This window comes from Alexandromys fortis, unplaced genomic scaffold (assembly GCF_014885135.2).
Source record: "Alexandromys fortis isolate MF-2015 unplaced genomic scaffold, M_Fortis_MF-2015_v1.1 scaffold_27, whole genome shotgun sequence".
Classification (NCBI taxonomy): Eukaryota; Metazoa; Chordata; class Mammalia; order Rodentia; family Cricetidae; genus Alexandromys; species Alexandromys fortis.
In genome coordinates, this window is record NW_026067952.1 from 823334 (window position 1) to 849317 (window position 25984).

The following is a 25984-nucleotide window of genomic DNA, read 5'->3' on the forward strand; positions in this document are numbered from 1 at the left end:
TCACCCCAAGGATTCGGGGATCTTCCCTTCCTGCAGTCCAGGGCTGCCTGTGTGGCTGATGGCTGCAGGCTCGCCTGAGAGGAAAGGGGGGCATTGCAGGGTCAGGGAATGCAGCAGCTTCAGCTTCTCTGCCCTGTCTTTCCAGAGGGAAGCTGGGTCCTCTCAGGATAAGCATGAGGCTCAGCCCTTAGCCAAAGGCTGAGCATTCAGGACAGAAGTATATTAGGTCTTTGAGCCCCAAGCAAGTACCTTAGTGTGGGTTCAGTGGCCAGAGAAGCAATTTTACTTCTAAATGAGGTGGGGTCACCTGGGGGTGGGGTCACCTGGGGGTGGGGTCACCTGAGGATATCCCAGACTGTTCCTGGTTCATTAAGACAACTTTGGGTAAAGGGACTGACAAGGAGGAAACACACTCACACGCACTCACTCGCGTGAGCAGGGAACCAGCCACTGTCTATTTCTAGAACCCCTCCCAAGAGCAGAAAGCCTGTTACTTTGGTCCTCGGGATGGTGGACATGTCCCCCGTCTCCACGAAGTAGATACTCATTATGTGATCTGGGAGACTCTACAGACCCAGGTCTGCCTGGCTTTGCTGTCTCCACCATGAAGGGCATTGGGGGCCGGGCATTCTCATGGAGGAAGGAATTCAGCTTCATCACATGTGCTGGAGAAGAAGAAGACATTAGCTGGAGACCAGCCTCACCAGGGAGGATGAGGCAGGGCAGGGTGGGCGTCACTCACTCTGTATGGCTGACTCGCAGGCCTGGCTCACCAACTGGAAGATGGTGGCAAGGGACTGTGGCTCTCCCTGGAAGGAGGACATGACTTTGGTGCCCATGGCTGGTGCCAATAGGGAGTCCCAATGTCTGGAATACGGCCATCACTCACCTTCTCTCCTCGTTCACCTTTGGACCCTGGTAGACCCTGTAGCAGGGGTCAAGGGAAAAAGCTATCAGCATGGAGACAAGGCGCTGCAGGCATGGCAACATGTGGCAATCTTGACTCCACCCTGATGCGGTGCCAAGGCCCCAACCTAGCTACCAAGGTCCAGGAATGTATGTCCTCAGCTCCCGCCCAGAGTGAGCAACTGAAGCTGGGCATCCACATCAGGAACAGCTCCAAGGGGATCTAGAGTGAGCTGCAGAGAACCTACCCCCAGCTCTGCTGAAGGGGGGGGGTTGCGGGCAGAGGTCCCAAACAGCTGGAATGCTGCTTTGAGAACAGACCCTCCCTTGGCCCGGAGACAGGCCTGGGCTAAGAACGCCTACTCATCCTGCTTCTTCCTTTCCATCTTGCCCACACTACGGAGCCCACTTACGTGAGGGGCCCTGAGCTGCTGGAACCTTACTCCTCCTGATTGAAGGCTAAGGTGGCCTCTCAGGGAGCTAGAACCCCCGAAAGTCAGCTGCTGCCTCCTTCCAGTTCTGTACCTCCATGGAAGCTGGGAGAAGCTCTGGACAGGCAGATCTTCAATCATGGAGTCCCTGAACCTGCGCTTGTACCATCCCCGTCCCTTGGCTGCCTTGCTGGAAGGAAGGGGGTACTTACTGTGGGCCCCACTGCCCCTGGAGGTCCTCGCTCCCCATTGGTGCCTCTGGCCCCTGCCGAACCCTGGAACCCCTGTAAAAAATGCAGCTATCAGAGTTTAGGCCCCAAGGAGTCTGTTCCCTTCCCCACACCTGGTTTGATATCCAGGGTCCCATTGCCCCGCAAAGTTAACCCTAGCTGCTCTCAGACCTTGCTCCCCTCTCCATCAATGCTCCAGGTCCTGTTCCCAGACCAGTGTCTCTGACAGACTATTAATCTTCATTCAGAGCTAAGGGCAGACCCCTCCAGCCACTCCTCCGGCACCCAGAACAAACCCTACCTTGTTTGGTACTTAGTACAGGCATTCGACCCTCACTCAGCATCCGGGGTAGACCACCCACCCCTCACCCAGCTGTCCACTAGTGTTTATGCTGCACTGAAATGCCCCCAGAGGCTCTGGGTGCTCTGGTGGAAACACAGTGGGTTTCCCCAACCCCGGAGAGTAGTTCTTGCAGTATATCCCAGTAAGTCTCGGCTGCTGGTCTGAGGTACCCTCTCAGAGGTTCACTGGGTACAAAGCTCAGGGTGAAGAACCCCTGGGATTGAGGAAGGAAAGTCTTCTCAAGGTGAGAAAGCCCCAGATTTTCTGCAGGGTCATAGGGCTGCCTTTGATGTCCCAGGTGCTGGAACAGCATCGCTGTCTAGCTGGTTTAGCCGGGCTAGCCGCCTACCCTAGGTGCTAGGTCCTGGCACTCCTGCCCTGGAAAGTTAGATACGATTGGGCCTTTGCAGGGTCTATTCCCATAGGAACCTGATCCAGGGGCAAAGGTCTTTTCTGGGTTAGAGTTGGGGTGCTCCCAGGTACAGACACTCAGACGGCAGCAGAGCCCCGTGGAAGGCCACAGCAGGAACAAGTCCCTCCTCTAAAGTGGTCTGTACAGTAGCAGGTGACGTTCAATGCCTTTCTCCCAAACTAGCTGTCCAGCTCCAGGGAGCCTCGAGGAGTCCGGGCAGAGCCTACCCTGGGGCCAGGTGGTCCAGGCAGGCCAGCAGGTCCCTCCAGTCCCCTCATTCCCTGGTGGGCAGAGGAGGGGAAAACTAAGATGAGGGCTTATATCCATCCTTGTCTTTTGTGGTGCCCACCCCAACAGCCCCTGATACACTATTCTCAGTGGTACTTCTCTCCTACAAACGTGATGCCCTTTGGGTCCAAGCCAGTACTGTCCCTAGAAGGTGACCCACCCTGAGAAGGTGGGATGTACAATTGCCCCAGCTCTGATTAGAGGAGCTGCCCCCCTTCACCTGACCCCAGGGCGACACCACCTTAGTGTGGACTGAGATACCGTTCTTCCTAGCCAGACCTTAGAGAGCAGGGAAAATGAAGCTTCGGGTGGAGGGGGAAGCCTTTTCACCTCCTCACTCCCCATAGCCTTTTTCTCTAAGACTCTACCTGGGCCCACTCTCTCCCACACATCATCCCGGACTTGGAGCCAGTACCTTTGGTCCCTGTAGGCCAGTTTTCCCGGGGATGCCTTGCTGGCCAGAGAGGCCCTGGAAGGGAACAAAGATAGTCCACCAGGCAGGGACCAACATCATATGTAGAAGAGACTCCTACCAATATCCCTGCCATCACCCTGACCCTACCTGCAAGCCTGGGAGTCCATGGTCTCCCTTCTCTCCTTTGACTCCTGGGGGACCCTGGAGGAGAAGATGAACTGAGAGACAGGGAAAAGAGATAAAACAGAAGAAGATGGGTACAGAGTAGTACCTACCATGGGTCCCTGGACTGTGCGGCCCTGGGTCCCCGGTGACCCCTGCTGACCTCCAGGGCCTTCGGGTCCTGTCTGTCCAGGTGGACCTGGCTCTCCCTGGAGACACAAGAAGCATTGGAAGGACCGAGAAGGCATGTCCCCTGTCCCTCCATACTCACTTCCTGCCCTCAGCACTGTCCAGCACCCTGTGTTTTCATAGTAGGCCACAGGCACCTTAACTGAAGAAGAAAAGTCCCCTTGTGCCTACCCTGAATGGATCTTGCTGGGACCCTGTCTGTAGGGCAGTCAGCCTCTGGCTACTTATCCAGAGCCACAAACAAGCCAACACTGAATCAGGATTTGAAGCCAGTTCTTCCGCCCCGTCTCTATTCAGTTTTCCTATTCTGCTCTGGGTTCAGTGGGGCTTGGAGGGAAAATGTGCCCAGAAATCACCGAGAGGAGAGAAGGAACTTAGTGGGCTGCTACATGGGGCAAAAGGGGCATCTCCTTAAGCTCTAACACCCAAACACCAAACTCAGTTCTCACTAGATATCCAAGCTCTAAGGGACGGTGACACCAGACATATTTAAACTGAGCTTAGGAGGAAATACTTCCAAATTGTTTTTTTTTTTATTAAGCAAATTAGTGTTCCAAATAGGATGCAGCAAACTGCTCAGTCTTATTAATATACCACTATAAATAAAACTCTGGCATACAGATCAGTGCCACATACTAAACAGTGGTGAGGGCTATCACCATGCTGGCTTCATAATGATGCAAGAGTACTTAGCATGTGGGGAAACAGCAAAATTAATAGTAAGTTGCTTCAAGAAGAAAATTACTTGATCATGTCCATAACCACTGAACAAATAATACACATTTTATTTACTGTCTGTTTGATTTGTCTTTTTTCTAATTTCAAATAAATTAGGATTAAAGAAATCTTGTTATCACATGAAAATGAATATCTGTTTTAGTGTCTGAATTGGCACTGCATTTAATTAATTACTATTAAGCCGAGACATCTGTACTATCACATGATACCATTTGACAGAGTTCTGAATTACTTGCCAAGTAAGAAATCAGAGTTACAAACATTGGGCAGGAGAAGAAAAAGTAACTATGTAGGTGATCTTATGTGAATCTAAAAAACATGGATTATAAAATATACCACAAATAAGACATGTAAGAAGCTTGGATACAAAAGTAACCTTCAGGGAAAGAGCCTGTGCATAAACCACAAGAGAAGCTGTAATGAGAACAAAGACGGCCACTTTCGCTAGCAACAAAAAGAAACAATATTTAGGCATGAACCCGAGCCTGTCAGCAAACAGGATGCTATGATCCTGGATGAGAAAATGCAAATTCTGCAAGCACCACTTCTTCCTAAGTACAGTTCTAACCTGAACTTGGTTCCAATGAAAACACCAATTGTATTTCCCAGTCTAGGGACTAGCGAGTTCTACAGTCCACAGTGAACCAGCAAAGAGAACCAGCAATGTTCCGGAGAGGACCAGACTGGGTTGGCAAGATGGCTCAGTGGGTAAAGGCACTCACTGCACAAGCCCAGTAACGTGAGTTCAATCCCTGGAACTCGTGTAAAGGTGGATGGAGAGAGCAGACTCCACAAAGCTGTCCTCTGATCTGCACATGCAAGCGTACACACAAGCTGCTGTGGGTTGGATCTGCCATGCTGAAGCTGTAGGTATAGGAGCCAACTGTCATTCGTGACGCTCGGCCCTATCCAGTGGACAGGAGAGCTTGGTCAGGCCAGACTGCGGCCTGGTAGACAAATCAGTGAGGAGGGTGAAGTGTGCTTTGGAAGCAGGACTAGGTGAAGATGGTACTGACTAGCCGGGCTTAGTCCTCAGGGGACGGGGGCTGGAGACTGACTTTTCAAGGGCTGGACATGACTCCTGCATCTTGTACCAAGCAAGCTGGGATGAACTAATGTGTGCGGGTCCAAAATGCTCAGCATCCAGAGAAACTATAGGATGTTTCTCATATAGTTCAGACTGAGGGAGGCCTTTTAAATTTTAATTGTATGTAACATGTGTTTATTTAGTGTTTGTGGACACCTGCGGAGGTCGGAGGATAACTTGTGAGTGTCAGTTCTGTCCTTTCATCGTGTGGAGCCTGAGAATCAGGTGCATGGAGGCTTGGTGACAAGCGCCTTCACATCAGAGCAATCTTGCCCACCTGGGGAGGCCTTTTAAAAGAGCCTACAAAATTCAAACTCCAGAAGAGACAGAGCAGTAATATAGACTAGAGAAAAATTACCCTAAAAATCTGTACTGAAACCAGTCACAAACAAGTTCAAGGGGCACACAAGCACCAAACAGGACAGCAGAGAGTTGGAGGACACACTTCTAATAAAATCCTGGCCGCTTCCGAAAGGCCCCTGAGCTAGCGTAGCAAGTTCCAGGCTAGTATGGGATACACAGCGAGACCCTCTCACAAACAAACAACACCTCATAGCTTTGCCCATTCGCACCCACCAGACTACCTGACATCACCTAGTTATCCAGGAGTGGCCTAGAGAGTGGACGGCTCGCCAGGGGAGCTTCCAAGGAGGACAGTGCGTAGGCATCCATCCCCGGGGACTCGAACTGCAGCAGAATGTGTGCATATAGGGTAGAGTACTGCAGCACCTTGACAATGGAGAGGGCTGAACATTTCTCTGACGGAAGGCTGCCTACTATCTAAACATGTCCACAGTAAGAAGACCTCAGCCAGCTCTGTCTGAGTTCACACAGTCCCTCCAAGAGGCACTGTGCCAGGGTCAGGGCAGGATAGGGTGTGAGGACAGACACCCCGGAAGGCTGTGAGGTGAAGGTGTCGATGCAGAGAAGGAGCATATCCCAACAGCTGCCAGCCCTGTACGTCTCATATTCTGTACACGTGGCATTGTGGCCTAGAGTGGTACCCTGTAGGCCACTGTGGGGGTGGTACTGCTACCGATATACACTGCCTTCCACGGTCCACACCTCAGCCCAAGACCCTTATCCCAGCACACCCATAGACCTTACAGAGCCAGATCCTGCCCTGTGTAGTGAGACCAATTCTCCAGCACCTAGTTAGAGGACACCATCCTACAATGGACTGTCACTTAGCTGGTTTATCTGTCGGACTACAGCAAAACCTCCGTCATTCCCACAATCAGACTATGTTTGCTAAAACCAGCAGAATCCCTGATAAGGGTAGGAAACAGAGCACACACAAACTGCTTTAACACTAGCAGTGTTCTGAGCTGAGATTTACATGGAGGGCAAAATGTTGTCTATATTTGTCTCTAAGTAATCCCTAATAAGCTCGTTTTACTCCTCACTGAGATCAACTCTAATGAGTCATTTTTTTGGGCTGCCCAGTTGATACAGATATTAATTTCACATCTTGTCATACTCTGACATACCCACAAACCTCTGCACAGTCAGACTCTCCCTCCAACAAGCCCACAGACCCTGTAGATGGCATCATCTCAGAGGCTAACCATGTCTGAAATCACTCTGGAACCCAGTTTCCTGTGCGCTGTGGATGAATGAGTTAGCAAGTGTCTACGGAGGGGAATGAGGAGACAGTTGAAGAGCTAGGCAATCTGGATGCACCCACTGGACTTCCTCAGTTTCCCCACCCGTGCCATATGGGTGATCCTGTCCCTGTCATTTGTTGCATATTTTGGAAGCTGCTGATTGCACTTCCTGCTACTCAAGTAATATTATTTCCCTTCTCGGATCTTCAATGGGGTTGAAGACTAGATAATTGTAGTTACTTTCCTCTTGTGACTTGGCCAAGTTATTTATCTTACAAGATTTAAACTAGTGAAAATGGGATAATTATTAAATATATTTGTTCTTATTATATATAATTTTGTATTAGGTTTAAAACTCTCTTATTTAAACAAACAGGGAAGGTGCTGTAGGAAATCTTACAGCTTGTGGTTACACACCTACTGGGGCGTGGCCTCTTAGACCATATATGCTGACACAATACTTGGTTCAGGTGCAGATGTCTGGCAGGGGAGAGGGGAGCCCAGAATAATCCCTGATTTCCTTGTGATGTCAGACCCCTGCTTATCTACAGTGGGGAGCCCTTTCACCTAACACAGAAGGCCATGCAATTGCTCCCTGTGCTCTGAAGTGCGGGGTCCTCCCGCTGCAGGTCAGACCAGTCACACTGATCCTCTACTTCACAAGACCTACCTTGGGCCCCGGGTATCCCTGCTGTCCTGGAGTGCCATTCCTTCCAGGGAGGCCCTGTAAAGATACAGACAGGACTGAACACAGCCCCATCATAATCCTCAATTCCACTCAGGCTCCCCCACCGATACCCAGACTCCTCCAGTCCTGGACTCCTGTCTGTTTTGCTGGGAGGAACAGGATCCTCCAACATCAAAGGTGTCCTTACTGTCCTCCCCTTCATTGCTGGGCACCCACTGGATGCAGGCAGATCTGAGGTCGCACCCTGGGCCTTTATACAAGGAGGCCTGGGGACGGCCAAGTGCAAAGTAAGTGCCCTTGATAGGCGTACTGTGACCTCTGACTCGGGAAGCGTTGCCACTGGCCAGAAGCCTTGGGCTTACAGAGAAAGGACCAGAGAGGTATGACCACCCTCTGAGGGCCAGTACCCAGAGCAGAGCTGCCTGCAAGGCTATAGTTCGCAGTTTGCCATATTATAGCCCACCAGCCACTACCAGCACAGTCCTGGAGACCAGTGGGACCTGGGCTCATTCTGTCGAGAAAGGCCAGCATCTGCCCACAGATGGAGGACATATATAAGAGAGAAAAACTCAACAGTGTGCAGAGGGGTTAGCCAGACTGGGCTTCTGGGCCTGATGGCCATAGAAGAAGCATAAGGAAGTCTGTCCTCTGTGTAACATGGCTGGGAGGTTGCTGGTGGGCTTGGCTTTCTGAAAGCTGGCATGAGGTAGTGTGGGAGGTCCATCAACCACTCTGCCTCCGCCAATGGCAGCAGAAGTCCCTGGTCATGCCCAGGGAAGGAGACACTGGACTCACCGGAGGGCCTTGGGGCCCTGGTGGCCCAGGGGTCTCAGATGAGCAGGCACAGGAAGAAGGGAAGGCTGGGCATGTCTCTCCATCCCTCTGGAAGAAAAGAAATCATTTGCTCACTGGACCCCACCCCTTCTGGATCTCATCTGATCTTGAGACTCAGCATGGCCAAAGGACACCTGACTCTAGGGAGCATCTAGCGTCATCACCAGAGGTGGGGCAGGTCAGAATGAAGGCTGCAAAATCCTGTGTGTGCAGCAGACTGTGTCCCTCCTGGATACCCACATGAGGGCTACAGCTCCTTCTCCCGGCTCTTCTCCCAGGCTCCTAGCATGGCCAAGTTCAGTGTGAGCTCTCAAGGGACTAATGGGGATAGCTAAGTCCCCAGAAGCAGACCTAGGATGGCTCCACAGCCTCCCTGAATGAGCTTCTGCCTGGGCCTATAGCGAAGGGGGAGCAGCTTCTCCCTAGAGCTGACCAGGGACTTCTAATTGACACGTAGCTGTTATGGGTGGAAATGGGATGTCCTCATGTGTTCTCTTCAGGCCCCTGACCACCTCGTCCAGAAAGTCTGCTTTTGTCTCTCTCAGCAAGGGTCTAGACAGGCCATCTACACAGACTGGGTGGCCCTTGGTGGTCCTCTCACAGGGCCAAGGACAGTGTCCAGGACCTTGCTGCCACCTACCAATGCAGGAAGCTCGCAGCACTTGTCCTTGTCTGCCCAGGTATCACTGCACACGATTTGCAACATCTGGAGCTGGAACTGTGTAGCAGGGGGAAAATCAGCCTCATAGGCAGAGCCCACCCGCCCCATGAGACAAGGCCCAGACTCACCGTGGCCGAGCTGCTCCGTGGCCCTCTGGCCTTGGCTAGCCTCCCTAGTGTGATGAAACCAGCCGTGGGTGGGCTGCCAGGATCCCCAATAGGCCGTTCAGCCACCTTCCGACAGTCCACGTAAAGTCTGACCTTGGAGTGGCCTACAGCCACGTGGACCTATAGAAACCATAGTGAATTTCCCACCTCACACCAGGTCAAAACCAGATTAAGGGGGCCCGGCACATAGGGGCTGGGGTCAGATCCCAATTCCACTCTGGGACCTACTGGGGTCTCAGCTTCCCCAGGGGAAGTTACTGCAGGAGCCTCCCAGAGAGAAGAATTTGCTCTCTGACCCAAAATTAAGAAGGGAAAATCATAACAGAGGAGCATCAGGGTCAAGGGCCCTAGGTGGATCAATGCTTGACTCTCAAGGGAGACAACCACATGCAGGGAAGGCCAGGCCAGAAGGTCAGGGCCTGCAGGGCTCGGGCAGACGGTTCCCAGGACCTTGTGGAAGCTTCCGAAGAAAACCTTCTTTGCATCCTGCAGGTCAAAGGTGACCTCCTGCAAGGTTGCCCTGGGATCATGGTTGAAGTAAGTCAGAGACTTTCTGCCAGCTGCCGGGGAGGATAGGGAGCAGAAGAGAAGGGTGAGCTGGAAGACGCTGGCAGTGAGAGAACAAAGGGCTGACCCAAGGTCGGTGATATCCAGGACATCTGCTCTCGCTGAAGGTGGGCTTCCACGCCTAGTTGCCTGGGGGAACCCACAGTTTGGCCTGGGGGCTGGAATCCTTATGTGTTAGAAGACTGAGAAGATTAGCAGGGGCCCCATCCCTCCCAACTGCCAAGGGTGGTACGGGGCCCACAGTCACCATCCAGCAGAACCCCAGCGATGGGCTGGAAGTCCTCGGCCATCATCTGCCACAGCGCAAAGGCTTCTCGGGGTGTCTCAGGGAGCAGGCGCACAAGGAAGACAATGGTGTGTTCTGGTGGCAGAGTTGCTGGGTAAATATCACTGGAGAGACAAGGGATCAGAGCAGATTTTAGAGGACGGAGCTCAGGTCTCCCTGTCTCGGTTTCTCTGTAAAGAACACGGGAGTGTAGCAGAGTATCCCCCTACCCAAAAATGTTAGTGCTCAAGAATTAGTGCCGAGGCCCCTGGGCCAACAGACCTTCTACTCCCCAAAACCAGGCCAAGGCTACAGTGGAAGTCACTGTGCAAGGGTTACTGGGCCCCTGACGCTCAGTGGCACTGTGGGTTAAAAGGGGTCTGACCAAGGAGACTCTAGCAGGAAGATTCCCTGGAACAGTCCTGGGACTAAAGAGCTGCTCCCACTGAGTATATATGCTGAGTTATCAGACTGGGCAATGGGGAAATCCATGCCCATGCTGATCCAGGCTCTCTAAGGCAGAACAAGGGCAAAGAATGGGGTCTTAAGTCACTCTGTAAGACTATTCTTACCAGTCTGGAATCTTCCTATTTCACTTTCGTCTGCTCTTAGGACAAAAGCCAGGAGCTAGAGAAATACCACCTTAGTCATGATCCTATAGTTCTTCCTTCTTAGAGACAGGAACTCACAACATAGCCAGGGCTGGCATTAGACTCACAGTGATCCTTTCTTGGTCTCCTTAGGTCTAGGATTCCAGGTGTCGCCACACATAGAACGACACTACAATTCTCTAAATAAACCACAGGGCCTCACAAGTGCCTCCCTCAGGCAGCCTCTCCACTCCTCTACTCTCAGCAGCTAAGTGAACACTCCGAGGAAGCTAGTTAACTGTCCCACCCTCTTTTGGAGTCCCAGGAAGGCAAATAGATAGAGAGAGAACTCCAGGAAAAGTCACTCATTTGAGGAAAGGAACAATTAAGGGAATTCACTACTGGGAATGTGGGCAGCTTTGGTTTAGGCTGTGTGGTAAGAGTAGAGACAGGGACAGCAAGTAGCAAAGACAAGGGGGAGGGAAGAGGTTGGGAAAGGGAACCAAGAGACAGTCACTAAGATGAGGGGCAGCCAGCTATGCCAAACCTACACGAAGACCAGGGACACTCGATGACAAGGTCAAGCACAAAGTACGTGTGGCCATGGCCATGCCTGCCTCAAAGGACACATCTCAGGAGAAAATGTAAAAATAGATCATGCAGAGAGAACAGCTCTCAACATCGCCATCACTGAGGAAATGTAAACAGTGAGAAACCACCTTGCTGTCAGGAAAACAACCTATTGAGTGTTGGTGGAGCGAGGAGCTAGGAGAGCCTTGAATGGTGTTGGGACTGTAAATTAGTACAGCCACTATGGGAAGCGGAATGGGGGAGTCCTCAAGAAACAAAATAAGAAATATCAGATGTGGCAAGTCCATTCCTGGCTACAAAGGAAATAAGGTCAGACTTAGTGATCACCATAGCTCTAAAGAAATGGAATCGGCCAGCATGCCCGTCAAATTCTGAGTGAGAGATGGAGCCAGGCTCTGAGGACAGAGTGGTATGTATAGCCCTCAGGGTAGGAACAGTAGGGAATAATGGATGTGAAGGCTATTGAGATGCCCAGAGAAGGAAGATCGTGAGGAACTGGAGTGTGGGTATCCAGAGGACAAGTGCTGACCATCACCAGCAATGGTTTTACAGCAACAAAATAATAAATGTCAAAAGAGATCGCTATTTACCCATATCTAACCACTAATTGATGCAGCTATAGAAAAAGATGGTGATCCTGTGTAGGTCTCAGCTGAGTGGACAGGAAGGACATCTCCAACCCCTCTTCTGCTTGACCAGGAGGCTGCTGCATCTTCCTGCCCAAAGTTTCTAGTGGTTCTTATGGAGAAGCCTGAACAAGCAGACCCCCCAGCTTGCTGCCTGCACCTGGACCCCAAAGTGCTGTGTGAGCCCATGGGGCCATGCTCTGTCTACCCGTGGCCTCCTTTCTTGTTCATGGAGCCTGTGGTGGTCAGAGTTTTCCAGCTCTCCTTGCATTCCTCTGTGAGGCCTTATTTATACTTCTGTTACATGCCAGGGTCTCAGTTATTTCAGGATGTGGGAAGCGAGCCTGCTGTACATCAAGTTCAGGTTAATGATTCATGCATAGGGTAAGCAGAAATTGGTGTCTCCTAGATAACAGGGACCTCATGTGCCTTCTCATGCCTTCTTGGAAAGCACCCACTTCTCACAAACCAAGGATGGCAGTAGATTTGCCCGTCAGGCTACAAAGCAGAGGGAACAGTGCCATGGCTTATATGCAGAATTTTCTGAATGTGAATGATTCCTGAGCTACATATGGAAAAGACCCAGGCATGGCTTCAAGTCATGCTGGGCACGGAGCCTACTCCCCCACACAAGGCTTCATTAATCTGTCAAATGAGAATTTCTGGAGTATAGGGCTGAGGCCAGCCAGTCTATGGTTTGCTGACATGGTGTCAGAGGCTGGTCAGTTATGGGCCTGTGTCATGGCAGAGCCCATGTTAACTCTTCCTGCCTTATTTTGTACAATCTCTCTCTCTCTCTCTCGCTCTCGCTCTTGCTCTTTTTTTCTCTTTGTTTTTCGAGACATGGTTTCTCTGTGTAGCTTTGGAGTCTGTCCTGACATTCACTCTGAAGACAAGGCTGGCCTCGAACTCAGAGAGATCCACTTGCTTCTGCCTCTCGAGTGCTGGGATTAAAGGTGTGCACCAACATCTCCTGGCCCACAACTCTTCTTGTATTACGGTTCCCTTGGCCCCTCGCACCTGGCTCGCCGCATCAGCTGAGCATCCTTGAAGAGTGTGAAGGTGGGAGCCGCACCCAGGGCCGAGGGTTCCATGGCCACACCTCGAATAGAGGCATACTCCTTTGCCACAAGACCAAAGGCCACCATCAGGTCAAACCCTGGTGGAACAGGGAATGGAACAATCAGGAAAGAGGGAGGGACAGGGGCAAAGATTCGACTTGGAGAGGGGTGGCAGGATGTTGAAGAGAGGGCCTGAGAAGATGGCCTGGGACGGGGTCTTAGAGGTGGCCATGGGCCTAGCATTGCTCCACCCTCCAGAGGAGAATCTAGCCCCTTTCTAGCCAGGCTGACGTCTATCCCTGCTTCCCTTCCTCTATTCCAGTTCTGACAGTGGGGAAATCGTTCACCCAAATGCTCCAGCTTGGAAAGCCATATACAGGACATAGTGGAACCCCTGACACTCAGAGCCAGCCACCTGCCTCATACACCTACCAAACAGGACCCACACTCTGCCCCAACCCAGCTCCAAGTTTGTTCCCTTTAAGGAAGACCTTGGTGAATTCCCCTCTAGCCAGCATAGAAGTGTCAAGCAGCCCCTTTTGTTCCTTGTAGCCTGAGGACTCTTTAGGGTCCAGACCCCAGCTATAAGCTGAGTTGACATACGAGTCACTGGGGTGATTAGTGTCATGGTTGATCCTCCAAGTACCAGCTCCTTTTATAGCATTAACTGGCACAAATCAGGGAGTGAGATCACATAGGAATTTGGTGTTTAACTGTGCACCACCAGACTCAAGGGTGCAGAGGCTCCGCCTTTCAGAGACCCATTTTAAGGAAGCAGCTGTGCCTGCCCATCTGTCCACTGGCCCTGCATCCATGGGTCCTACCATTCATGGATCTCATCACTCACCATCCCTGCCAGCTTCAGGGCAGTGGGAGCCCCAGGAAGACTCTCTTGCTGGGATTCAGGTGAGATACAGCCTTCATATCACAAAGCCTATTTGTCTACTCAGCACTTTTAAGGCCCTCCCTTGCTGAAAGAATCCCCTGACATACCTCATGTTAAACATCTGTTCTCCACCCTCTTGCATAGTGTTTATGAGGATTCCAGGCTTGGCATGACTTACCCCAGATGCCTGGCAGCAGAAAGCCACCTAGGGCCCAAGTGGAGCTAGCCAGCTCTGCCTCTGCCCTGCACACACCAATACTAACTTTGGATGAAGCAAAAGTAAAACTTCCCTGACAGCCTTGTGGGCTACCTGAAAAGGTAGAGGCCTCGACCAGCACCCTGTGGTTGATCCTGGATCGTGAATGCTCTGCCCCAACCTTGGAAGAGTCAAGAAAAGCAGAGGAGGCAAATGACAGGGAACAGCTAACAGAGACGTACAGGACCTACCTGAGAGGGAACTGTCCGAGTTCAGGGCTGGGCAGGCTGCTGGGAGGACAAGGAGGGTCCAGTGAATCACACCAAAGCTAGTCCAACTGCCAAAAGGACCACTTCGTGGGCCATTTCAGGCCTCTGGTGAGCACAGCTGGGCCTGCACAGCCCCACTTCCCTCCCTTTGCAATACCCACCCTGCTGCTCCATCCCTCACCGCCATGCCGGGATCTCCCCGAGTGAGCAGGTACCCCTGCCTACCCTGTGCCCCTGTGCACCAGGGCCAAAGCCAAGGTTCCACTGGGGACCGCACACAAAAAGTTATGGGCCCAAAGTGAGCCCCAGGCACCAGATGGTAGGGCCAGGGAGATGACTGGGTACAGCAACTAGCACAGGCCTGGGGGAGGAGATACAGGCTGACCCTGAAGCCACAGCCAGTGTTCCAGTCCCAGTGGCCATCCACTGAGCATTGAGGAACCAATCAAAACAGGCGTTTGGGCTATGACTGATAATCCAAGGTGGAATATTATAGCTGGGGCAGTGAGCTTCATGGACTTTGAAGGCCCTATGCCCTGAGCAGCTGAGCCTGGCCTTGTGGGTTGGAGGCTACCAGACCACCAGAGACCTGACTGTGTCCTGCGGCATCAAAGGCAGGTCTCTCCTGGGTAGAACTCTCCACACTCCCTAGCTATTTCCCAGTCATTCTGATCAGCCAGCTCTACTTATTTTGGGCATCCCACTCTCCATGGCCTCTCCAGTCTGTGTTGGGCTTGGGACCTCACTGGCTCTGGGGTGCACTGGCTTCTGAGCTCTTACTGGCTATGAGGTCTCACTGAGTGAGATCTGGCCTAGTCTGGGATGTGACCAAACCTGAGGTCTGACAGTGTCTAGCTGGACCTTGAGTCTGGTGTGGGTTTGAGGTTTAGAAGGAGTCGCAGTCTTGGTGCCTACCAACCTGTGCGGTAGGTGGCAGACACTGCTGTACTCTCTCCTGCTCCATAGACGGCTGAGACCAGGACCCTGTACTTGGTGGCAGACAGCAGGTCAGGAAGTACAACGTGGCTCCTGGTGCCTGGTACAGAGATCTGCAGGGGAGGAGGCCTCTGAGCCTTCTTCTTAGGCTGCCTTCTCCTTCCAAGGCTGTACTCCCTCTGCCCATCTTTCCCTCTGTAAAGAAGCTGCTACCCTCAATCAATAGGTAAAACCAGCACCTAAATCCCTGGGAGGCTCTTTATAGACTCACCGATTTCTCTGGTCCAGAGCCCGAGGCCGGGGCATAGTTGAGCCGGTAATGTAGGACATGGCCACTTGGTGGTGTCCAGCTGACTTGCAGGCTGTTGGGGGTCTCCGAGGACAAGACCAGGCTGGATGGGGGGTTCCTGCTTGCTGAGGCTATCCAGTAGCACAGACAATGTGGACTGCAAGGCTCTCCAGAATGGAGGTGCCCACAGCTAGAAGGCCGGCCAGCCAGTCCCTGCATCATCACCTTATGCTCTGCCCTGCCCAGCCCTAACAATGCCCCCTGAAGAGTCCCCCGATATCCCTAGAAGGTCTTACACAGAGGCTGTGTCACTTTGGCTGGGGAATTTGTACCTCAGCCACCTCAAGAGCCTATACCCTTTGTGGGCTCAGATCCAATGGTCCAGCCCAGGGTCTCAGGAATTCAGGGGGCCTGCTTGCCAGTGGGAGTATGAGGTCCTGGGCACGTGGATCCAGGAGCGTCTGGGTCCCCTCTGTGCTGCTCCTGTCCCAAGCCCATCTGAGTGGAGGAAATGCCACCTACTGGGGATGTAGCGGAGGGACACAGGGTCGCTGCGAGTGCCATCCCTGTAGTAGGCGAGGATGGTGATCTCATACTCCACATGACTCATCAGGCCAGGTAAGATGGCTGTGTCAAGGGTCCCTGGGACAGAGATCTGAAGAAAGGAGAGTCCAGGGGTCCGCTTGGATCATAGGGAACCTCCCCTCCAGAGGCAGGATCACAGGCTATGGCAGACAGGTATTCCCAAGATACAGGACTTGGATGGACACAGAGTCTAAGTCTCCCATGGTTTTGGGATCTGGGGCCATAGGAATTTCTCTGAAAGGTCTTCTGCCCCTGTTTCCTTACCTCATGGGCCTTCCCCTCTCCCAAGGGCGTCCACTTGATCTGATAAACAAGTACACCAGACAAGGCAGCAGCCACCCATGACAGCTTGACCGAATCTCCTGCTAGCTCCACCACAGACAGCTGAATAGGGCTGGGAGCCTTCTCTGGAAGACAGGGGTAGAAATGGGGTGTAGGGTGTTGACCTAAGGGTCCATCGTACTGAGGAGTGGCCCTGGCCCCTTGTCTCTTGGCATCACTGTACAGACACTTGTACCCACCTGGCCTAGTACAGCCAGCCAGACACCCAACATAGGCCCTTCAGCAGTACATAAGGACACAGTCCAGCTCCTCCCAGCCTTGATGTCACTGACTCACTTGTGGTCACATGGCCGGTCAGCGTGGAGGAGCCACCCCCGAAGTAAAAACAGGTGACTCGGACGGTGTACTTGGTAGAGGAAGAAAGGGGGCCCAGGGTGGCTGAGGTAGCATTCCCAGGAACCTGAGTCTGTGGGGGGTAGACAGGCAGATCAGACAGGCACATGAGCCCCTGACAGGATGGTGACCGAGGCTCAGGATCTACAGCCAAGGCTAGCCTATGACTCTCAAAATTGGATCCTCATGATGTTCCCTTAGTGGAGACTCCTTTCCCTGTCTCACCTTTCAGCCCCACAAGCCATTCTGCCTTTCAGTCTGGTGTGACCACAGTCTCAGCGTGACATCACTGTATATGTCTGCATATACATGCAGTGTATATGTGATATCACTGCATGTATATGTATGTGTCCTTGCTTCAGGTCTTCCCCAATTCCTGCCAGACACAGCCCCCTTGTGGACTGGGACATAATCAATACCGTGTCCCTTGCACCATCTCAAAGGTCATGTAAAGGAAGATAAGCAGATCCGGACTGAAGGTGTCGTAGGGAAGAAGAATATGAGGGGTGAGATCTTAAGAATACTAGGCCACCAGTGCCTGTGGGAATGCCGAATCTACCTAAGATTCTGGGTCCCCCAGGAGGCCCTTGTGACTTTTGGGCCCCTGCTCTTACCTGTCCAGAGTGGCTGCCGTCACTGGAGACATAGCTGACCTTGACCAGGCGCACAGGCCTCGGGGCTTCCCAGGACACACAAGCTGAGCTGTGGTTCACATCTGAGAAACTCAGGTGTCTTGGGGGCCCCAGAGCAGCTGCAGAGAATAGCAAGGCCTCAGGAGCTGGCATCCCTACGCTTGGGACTGGGAAAAGGGTGAGATGTGCTGGGACTGAGGAGCATATAGGGCATCTGAAGTTAGCTGTGGTCTCCTACCCTGGAGGGAGCTAAAACAAAGAGCAGGGAACCGGGAGGTGGTGGTGCACACCTTTAACCCCAGCGCACAGGAGGCAGAGGCAGGTGGATCTCTGTGAGTTCGAGGCCAGCCTGATCTACAGAGCTAGTTCCAAAGCTACAGAGAAACCCTGTCTCAAACAAACAAACAAACAAACAAACAAACTAAACCCAGAGCACGGTATCCGCTATGTGGACGCATGACCTGGGAAGGATACTCACTGGTCCTGGCACTGATGCTCCGGACCTCACTGGCCTCTGGTCCCTGAAGGCTCTGCACTGAAACCTCATAGTCACGGCCCGGCTCCAGGCCTTCCAGCAGTACCTCAGGCTGTTCCACATGTACCTGGCAGGGACACGGCAACACATGTCGAAGCACCAAGCCCGGCCATCTGTCCCACCTGTCTCCCTTTTCCCACCTCTCACCTCTCTCCTTTGCTTCTCCCCAGGGGAGGCAGTCAGCAAGTACCGCACCAAGTACTGAGTGGCCCCAGCAGAGGGCTGCCAGGTGATGTGGAGGGTTCTGGGTGTCGCTGAAGCCAGGGTCAGTGCCCCAGGTGGAGGCAGGGGTGCTGAGGGGGGGATGACCATCCCATCAGGGCAATCTTAGGGATGTGGCACATTCAGAACTCATAAACATGAACAAAGAAACCCTTTTCCCAATGATAAGACTTTCAAAAGGTAGGGATGTATAGATGGGGCACAATCAGGCAGACAACCACCAATCAGAGCACTTGTCTCAATTGTCAGCGGGCTGTGGTTTTCAGCTCGCAGTTCTGGGGGAGCCAGATAATCCTGCTGGCCTAAAGCAATTTGCTACAAAGGTAGTGATTGATGTAACCTCCAGGTTGAAAGACACACACACACAATATATGAAGCCATCTCTGTGAATGACTAGAGACAGACAGCAGAGTCGAGGTTGCCAGGACTGGGTGAAGAAGGACCAGGGGTACCAATGAAATGTACAGTTTCCTTGGGAAGTAAATATGATCTATGATGGCCTTGGTATATATAGCCTTGAATATACTGTGTTTTTTTGTTTATTCATAATTCTGTCTTTTGAGACACCGTTTCTGTTCGTAACCCTAGCTGTCCTGGAACTCATTATGTAGACCAAGCTGGCATTGAACTTAGAGATCCATCCACCTGTCTCTGCCCCTCTAGTTCTGGAATTACAGTGTGTGCTACCGCACCTGGCAAAGTCCTGAATATACTAGCAGCCATCAATTGTCCCCTGTAAGTGGGTGAGTGAGGGCATATGAGTTCTCTCTCAGTGCAGCTGTTAGCCAGGCATCATGGTGGGTCCACGAACAGCTGGGAGCTAGTGGCCTCAGCCATGGGTTTTGGCTGTTAGACAGGACAGGAGCCTCAGGACGCCTTAAGCAGCAGTAGTAAGGAATGATGCGTGACACCACTGTGTTTGAAAGAGGATACCAAGGTCAGAGAGGCTTGGAATGGTGGCTCGTGGGAACACTCCAGACCCAGAGCTGCCTATAGTTATGCCCTGGTAGTGTAGTCCCAAAGGGGCAGGACTAGACGGAGGTCACCCCTCTACCTGTGGTTGCCCAGCCTTGCAGGCTCTTGCCAAAACCACTCTCATAGACAGGAAACACGGAGACCATGTATTCTGTGTTGGAGGTCAGGTTTCGAAGCTCCATGGATGAGACAGGGCCCTCCACAACCACCTGGGCAGAAAAATCCCGTCAACAGGGTGTACTTGGGGGGCATGGTCCCATCATCCTGAAATATGTCCCCATACAGAGCAGAGCAGCACCAGGTACCATGGATACAGGCGAGACAGTGGAACAATCCATTTGTCTGTCAGTGTGTCATCAAAAGTCACTGCTTAGTGCTCCCCACTCTGACTTGGTCTGGTTGGGTACATCTTATATAGCTACCCACTCCCAAGTCCACCCCCTTGGCTTTCCTGCCTTATGTGAACTTAGTGAGCTGGAGACCTTCATTCTAGTGCCCATCCACAGCTCAGCAGAGCCCCCTCCCACCCCGAGCCAGGCTGCCAGAGTCCTGTCAGCGGCCCAAGCTCCCAAGAAGAGGTTGAACCAGGGGACCCCCTCTTACCTCCTTGGGGGCACCACCCCTAGAAGGCTGCCACACAATTAGATACTTAAGGGGTGGGTATGAGGCCGGAGTCCAAGACAGGTGGACACTGGATGAGGTGATGTGGGTGAGGACAAGTCTGGTGGGCATGGGGATGGGATCCAGGGCCAGAGCAGAGGCTGCTGGTTTGACTGTGGGGAAAGGTAGTTAGGGAGCAAGCAAGCGCGTCTATTTGCTCCCCCTGGTGGCCATGTGCAGGAGGTACAGGAAAATTCTCCCAACATAGCCAAGGACAGACATCCCCTGGTTTAGTACAGGCCATGAAAACTGGCCAGGTGTAGCCTCAGCCTCCCTGTCCTATGGTCACTGTGGGGTTGCATCCTTACCTGGGCCCCTGCCCTGGATCTTTTGGCAAACGAGGCGGCTGAGCAGAGCAGCTAGGGTGGCCAGCTGGGGGAAGTCCAGCACATTGTGGACGGTGATGTCCAGTGGCTGGGAGGCCAGGAGCTTCAGTTCAGCCTCATCGGCGTTCTTCACACCTGCTTTGGGGAAGCACGTGATAACAGGTGGCCAACAGAGTGTGCCACTCTGAGATTCTCTTCCTGTTTACACACAGTACCACAGGGGAAAGACCTGCTAGAGTTCCCAACATACCGGAGGACACACAGTGAAGCCAAATGTCCTGGATCCCATGGGATCTCAATGGACATAGGAATGAGCCAGGGGAGGCCAGTATGCTTAATTCTGGGATCTCTGGAAAGCGGGCCAGACTATGTGGATGTTGGCGACAGGTGTTCATAAAAGAGGGGACTCATGGGTAGAGTAGAGCTCCTAGAGCAACCCCTACACTTGAAGTCTCCTTCCCCATTGAACACAGGGCAGTGAGTGTGGTTGATGCCCCAGAGAGCACCAGGAACAATCCTTGCTTGGGGAGTAGATGGAGAAGGTAGGAGAGCTGTCAGACACAAGGGCAGTTGCCAGGCAGGGAACCCGTTTGAAGGCTACCTGCAGTGTGAGCTGAAGGGCTGCAAGGAGTTAGGGGAGTGTCACAACAAAGTGGGCAGGTACAGATACTGAGATGCTGCTGCAAGGTGCAGCCATGCAGCTCTGTGGAGCCAGTCTCACCCTCTGGCCTCTATCGGTGTGGAAGCTGCAGGTCACCCAATCTTTCAGCGGAGGTGAGCCCAAATACAGATGTGTCTGTGACCCAGAGCCCACCCAGCCATGAGCATTCTAACCTAGGGCCTGGGCACTGTGCAGGCTCACCCACAACAAAGACATTGATGTTCTGATCCTTAAGAATCTGGGCAGCTGTGCGCACATCATCTTGGGACTTGCCATCTGTCACCAGAATCAACACCTTGACTGCCTCTGGACGGGCACCTGCTGCTGGCTTCAGGTTCTGCCCCAGTACATGGGTTAGGGCGAGGCCTTAGGAACATGAGGGACAAAGTGACAGGCAACCACTCCCTCCTCAGGTGCCTTCTTGGCTACAGCTGCTCCCACACTTGATCCCAGGGCTCTCTGTTCTCGCGTCTTGTCTGTCCTGCCTTGCCAGACTAAAGACACCGGGAATCAGGGACAGCGCCTGCTGTGGAGGGTACCCAAGGCCCAGCAAGACCATGTCTGTGTCTTCTAAGAAGCCACCTGTGAGACTGAGAGTCCAGCTGAATGGGACCCAGACAGAAGCTGCCTATGATCAGCATAGACACTCGATCTCAACAAGGTGCCCAAAGTTCCACACTTTTGCCGAAGGTTGAGGTGGGTGGTGCAGGTGGAGTTTGCTCTCTAAAGTGTGGAGTGGGCTCAGCACCTGCCCATCACACAAATGTTCAGGGGTAGAAGGGGATTAAAAGGAGGTTGGTCAAGGGGCTTCATAATAGCCAAGCCTCAAGGCCCAGGACTTACCTGTGAATGTGTTTCCTCCCCTGTACCGGAGGCTGTGCACTGCTGCCAGCACCTGCTCCTTGGTGTGGAAGGAGTTCAGGTCCCACTCGGTCTGGGGGTCTCCACTGTACTGAGTCAGACCTGGAGGTGGACTCTGGCTGCTGAGGGTGTTTTGTTTTGTTTGATTTTTGGTTTCTTTCCTTCTTTTTTTTTTATTTTTTATTTTATTTATTTATTATTATTTTTTTTTTTTTTTTTGCAGCCCTAGGGAAAGCACGCTAGGCAATATTGTACTACTGCACCCTCAATGCCAGGACTATTTTGAAGTCTACAGAGTTGCCTGCTCTGGGCACAGCCATTGGTGGTTCCACTTCCAGGAAAAGACACATTTTCAGGGTCCAAGGCTCTCCTAGGAGTATCACCAGAGGGACTGACTGGGAGTCAGTCATTCCCGCAGACTATAACAGCTACCCTGGTTCATAGGGAAAGTGAATCAGTCACATGACCCAATCCAGACCAAGCAGGCTTCCATCAGCCAGGTTTCTCAACTCTCCTCACAGGCTGATGGACTTTGGGAGGCTATAGCATTCCCTATCCTGTTATGAGGACAGCTGCCAGCCTTCTGCTGGTGAGGGCTTAAGAGGCCCCATCTCCCCCAAGGGCAAGATAAAGGAGGTGGTACCCACCTACTTGGACTTTATCTGGTCCTATTTCAAATGGTGTGATGATACTGGCCAGGAAGTCTTTGACCTGCTGGAAGTGGCTGTGGCCGATACTCCAGGATCCATCCACCAGGAAGATTATATCGGTAGGAGTTGGGGGCATACAGTGGAACTGGGGGTCAGCTGGAGCAGGTAAGAATGGGTGAGATATTGGGTGAGGCTTATGGCCTCCCAAGCACACCTGAGGTATTGTAGACCTGACTGAAGGCCTCAAAATACCCTTCCCTGAGATCTTCGGGGTCAGGGTCTCTAAGGACTTTGTGTCCCCCTAGATTTAGAAAAGCCCTCTTGCATCCTAGTTTGGGGTTTCAACTCCTCTAAGTCCCCTCAAAGAGGGCTGATCACAGTCTCAGGTCTAGGGGTCACCTCTGCCTTCCAAGGCCCCTGTCAGCACTATGTCTGAACCTGACAATTTAGTCCCTGGGCTGAGAAGGCTCCAGCACCCACTTTTCCAGACCTAACTGCCTGTAGGTGACCACCAGTCACGGGTGGGGGTGCTAGCACCACAGACAGTCCAAACCGGATAAACCGGCAGGAAGATCAGGCTGGGCAGTAGCAATTAGGAACTACTTCTGTGACCTCAGAATCTTCCATCACCCTGGATTTTTTTGTGGATAACATGTTTCCTTGGGCCCCTGATAATTTGACACAGATTGTTCCTGGCAGACCTCATGAGATTTTTAAACACAGCCAGGTAGACGATTCCTCCGTGGTTTCCGATGCTCATTCTAAAGGGGGAGGCCCAGGCATGTCTGTAAGACCCTCAATAGTGGGGCAACATTGTAGCAGAAGACCTGATTCATAACAACATAATGGGGCACAGGGCCTGACATGAGGCAGTAATGACCAAATCTGAGCACAGAAGTCTTCCCACTGCTCTGTGTCCGGTGAAGAAGGCAGTGTGCTCCTGATGTGAGGGGCACAGGCAAGGAGATGACCTCACTTGATCTGACCCCACAGAACACAGCAGTCACCTTACCTAGCTGCTCTCCCTTCCCCACAGAGTCTGCAATGTGGCTCTGCCTCTCCAGGTCTGTGGTTGGCTGAGCGGGGTCCTGCACACCAAAGCCCTGCTTGGGTTTCCTCTGATCCTTATTGGCCACTGCTGGAGGCAAGGGAAGGGGTTACATCTGCTACCATGCACCTCCCAGACCTAAACTAGGGCTCTGGGGCAAAGACTACCTGGCCCCTGTACCTGAGATTGTGAGTCCAGGAATATGTCTAGCCTAAATTAAAGCTAGAGCATGTGGTCAAATACAAACAAGAATTTATGGCCATATGGCAAGAGACACAAGAAGCATCAGAGGGCTCCCCCCCCCCCCCCCCCCCCCCCCCCCGCCACCCCCCCCCCCCCCCCCCCCCCCCCCCCCCCCCCCCCCCCTCCGCCCCCCCCCCCCCCCCCCCGTGGCTGTTGTAACTCCTGAGAGATTAAAGAAGCTCCTATGTTCTCCTCCTGGGATTCCCTGAGCCTCAGTTTCCAGGATCACAGACTGCCTGGATCAGGGGCTGTGCTCTCTGCCATGGTTCCACACAGCTCCTGTAACCTGAGCCTGTCTCCCCAGCTTTAAAATGTGGGTGCTTATTTCAGCTCCAAAATGGGTCAGAATGGAGCTTCCTAAGTGCCCATTCCATCACCTGACTCATCCCAGGCTCTGAGAGTTGTTAGCCAGAGTCTGTATTAGTCACGTGATTAGCATGCAGGCACCGTGCCAGGGGACAGCAAGTCACATTAGCCTTTTGATCTCACTTTTCTCAACAGTAAAGTGGAAATAATGACAGAGTCGGTTCTGCCCTGGTGCTTGCTATACCTTCCCCAAAACCACCTTGTCATGCATAATCAGAAAGTAGAAACAGCAGGTATCGGGTTTGGGCACACAGGCCGATCATGCCAGCTATGGGGCAGGCTGAGGCAGGGGGATGGTGAGTTCAGAGCCTGCTTCGGCCACTTCGTGAATTCTTATCTCCAAATTAAGAATAACAAGAGAGTTGAGGCTGGATCTCCATGTGGGGCTCTTGCCTAGCACGCACGAGGCCTGAGCGTCATCGTCAGCATCACAAAACAGAGTGAACCTCAAAAAATGAAACCATAGGTTATAGGTAAAGGGAATCTGAAGCCTCACATTGAATATGTCATCAATGACACACGAGGAAGATTGTTGCCAAATGCTAGGTGGTCATGCAGCTTTACACGTGCTTACAGAATGTACAAGAGGTAGAGAGCTGGCTCAGTATTAAGTTACTGCACAGGACCCGAGTTTGGTTCCCAACACTCTATTTGGACAGCTCACAACTGCCTGTAACTCTTGCTCCAGGGGGATCTGATGCCCTCTTCTGGCCCCTTCGGGTACTGCATTCATGTGCACATATCCCTCCCTGACCATACACACACATAATAAAAAAACAAAGCTTTTTTTTAAAAGGCACAAAGTCTGATGAACAGGGCGGTCAGCGGATGCTCATGCGTGCATGCTCAGCTACTGTAGGCTCGGCATTCACCCCTGCATCCGAAACATGCGACAGCATGCAAGCCAATTGAGGTTTGCTTTCTGCTCATATTTGTGCCCTAATGTATCAATCACACCAGGACAGATTGTGTCATTCAAACCAATAACTATGATAGAAACTTGCAGTTCCTGCTTCATCCAGTTTAGGCAGACAAAAGAGGGCTCTAGGTGTTTAGCATGACACCGGGCTCATGGCGTCTCAAAAAAATGAGTGAATTTGTTGTGACCATCGTCATTGTGATCCCCTGGTAGGAAGCTCTCAGCCAGGGGTGGTTGTGACAACTCCACCCACTGGGGACACAGGCAGTAAAACCTGATTCAGAGAAACTCTCCCTCCAGAGCTGGGAGAGTCAGCTTGTCTTTACTCCCTTTGACCTCACAGGAGAACCAAGCCCCAAGCGGGACCCTGGTGAGGGTCGCTTCCCCTTAAGTCTTGTGGGCCACTGTCCCTCAGCTCATCCACTTACCTGCTCCTCTTTCAGTGAGAGAAAGTCCTTGTTGTGTGCTCATAGTGGTTTCAGGCCCCTGAATTGAGGTGGGGGACAGTGATGAGGCACGGGACATTAGGATCACATGGACAGCAGTGAGTCATAAGGCAGAGCCTGGCATTGTGTCTTTGAGGCAATGATGGCATCCTAGACATGACAGCTTTATTGTGTGTCCAGTAGGTGGCGGTAGAGAGTGCTGCCTTGCAAAGGTGGCCCTTGGTGACAGTTGCATCACATATAAGAAGTCTTGAGGGAGTGGTGCAGGTTTTAATTTTACAGACCAGGGCTAACTATAAGAGTTTTAAGCTTAGGGGAAGGGGGTACAGGCTTTCACAGAGGCTGGAAGACACAGTCTTGTTGCCATGAGCACTGTGATGCACCTGGGACTCGGGACTCTCCAGGTGCTGTGGATGTAGGGTTAGAGACGCATGGCTGGGGCCCTCCCTCTGGCCGCGCCATCGTCTGCACGTGATGCCGCAGGCAGGAGAGCAGGGGAACCACACTCTGGCTCATACACGATGGGGAGATGACTGCCACAGACACAGCCACTCAGCCCCACTCAGCTCTGAGCTGTCCTCACCTTCCCGAGCTCTGCCAAGCCCAGAGCAGCACGCAGCCTGAAGCACCCTCTCTTTCTTCCTGCAGATTTGTGGTTCTCCTGCTGACTCACTTTGACCTGGAGCTGGGCAGCGAGGACACAGAGGTCCCTGAGTTTGACCTCAGCAGATACGGCTTTGGCCTGA

At 52.5% G+C, this 25984-nt stretch overlaps 1 protein-coding gene across 1 annotated transcript; it reads right to left on the reverse strand.

The window, feature by feature from the left end:
- On the reverse strand, nt 1-25700 carry Col20a1 (collagen type XX alpha 1 chain). The gene is made up of 33 exons (XM_050150902.1): nt 25622-25700; nt 23229-23354; nt 22214-22372; nt 21549-21668; nt 20907-21071; nt 20027-20179; nt 19662-19831; nt 19138-19267; nt 18009-18154; nt 17805-17928; nt 17309-17445; nt 16638-16767; nt 16284-16426; nt 15957-16089; nt 15417-15565; nt 15129-15258; nt 14192-14230; nt 12818-12956; nt 9973-10115; nt 9609-9718; nt 9120-9278; nt 8971-9048; nt 8292-8378; nt 7479-7532; nt 3301-3396; nt 3173-3226; nt 3026-3079; nt 2550-2603; nt 1550-1621; nt 890-925; nt 743-809; nt 495-665; nt 1-74 (listed from the first exon to the last, which is right to left on the reverse strand). The coding sequence occupies exons 1-33, from the start codon at nt 25698-25700 to the stop codon at nt 1-3; spliced, it is 3681 nt and encodes a 1226-aa protein (XP_050006859.1).
- Nucleotides 25701-25984: the final 284 nt, after the last annotated feature.

Coding starts and splice junctions, on each gene's coding strand:
- Col20a1 (XM_050150902.1), bottom strand. CDS start 25,700: ATGGCGCGGCCAGAGGGAGGGCCCCAGCCATGCGTCTCTAACCCTACA. Junction 20,180..20,906: donor CATCAATGTCTTTGTTGTGG/GTGAGCCTGCAC, acceptor TCCCCAAAGCAG/GTGTGAAGAACGCCGATGAG. Junction 9,049..9,119: donor CACGGAGCAGCTCGGCCACG/GTGAGTCTGGGC, acceptor CCTGCTACACAG/TTCCAGCTCCAGATGTTGCA.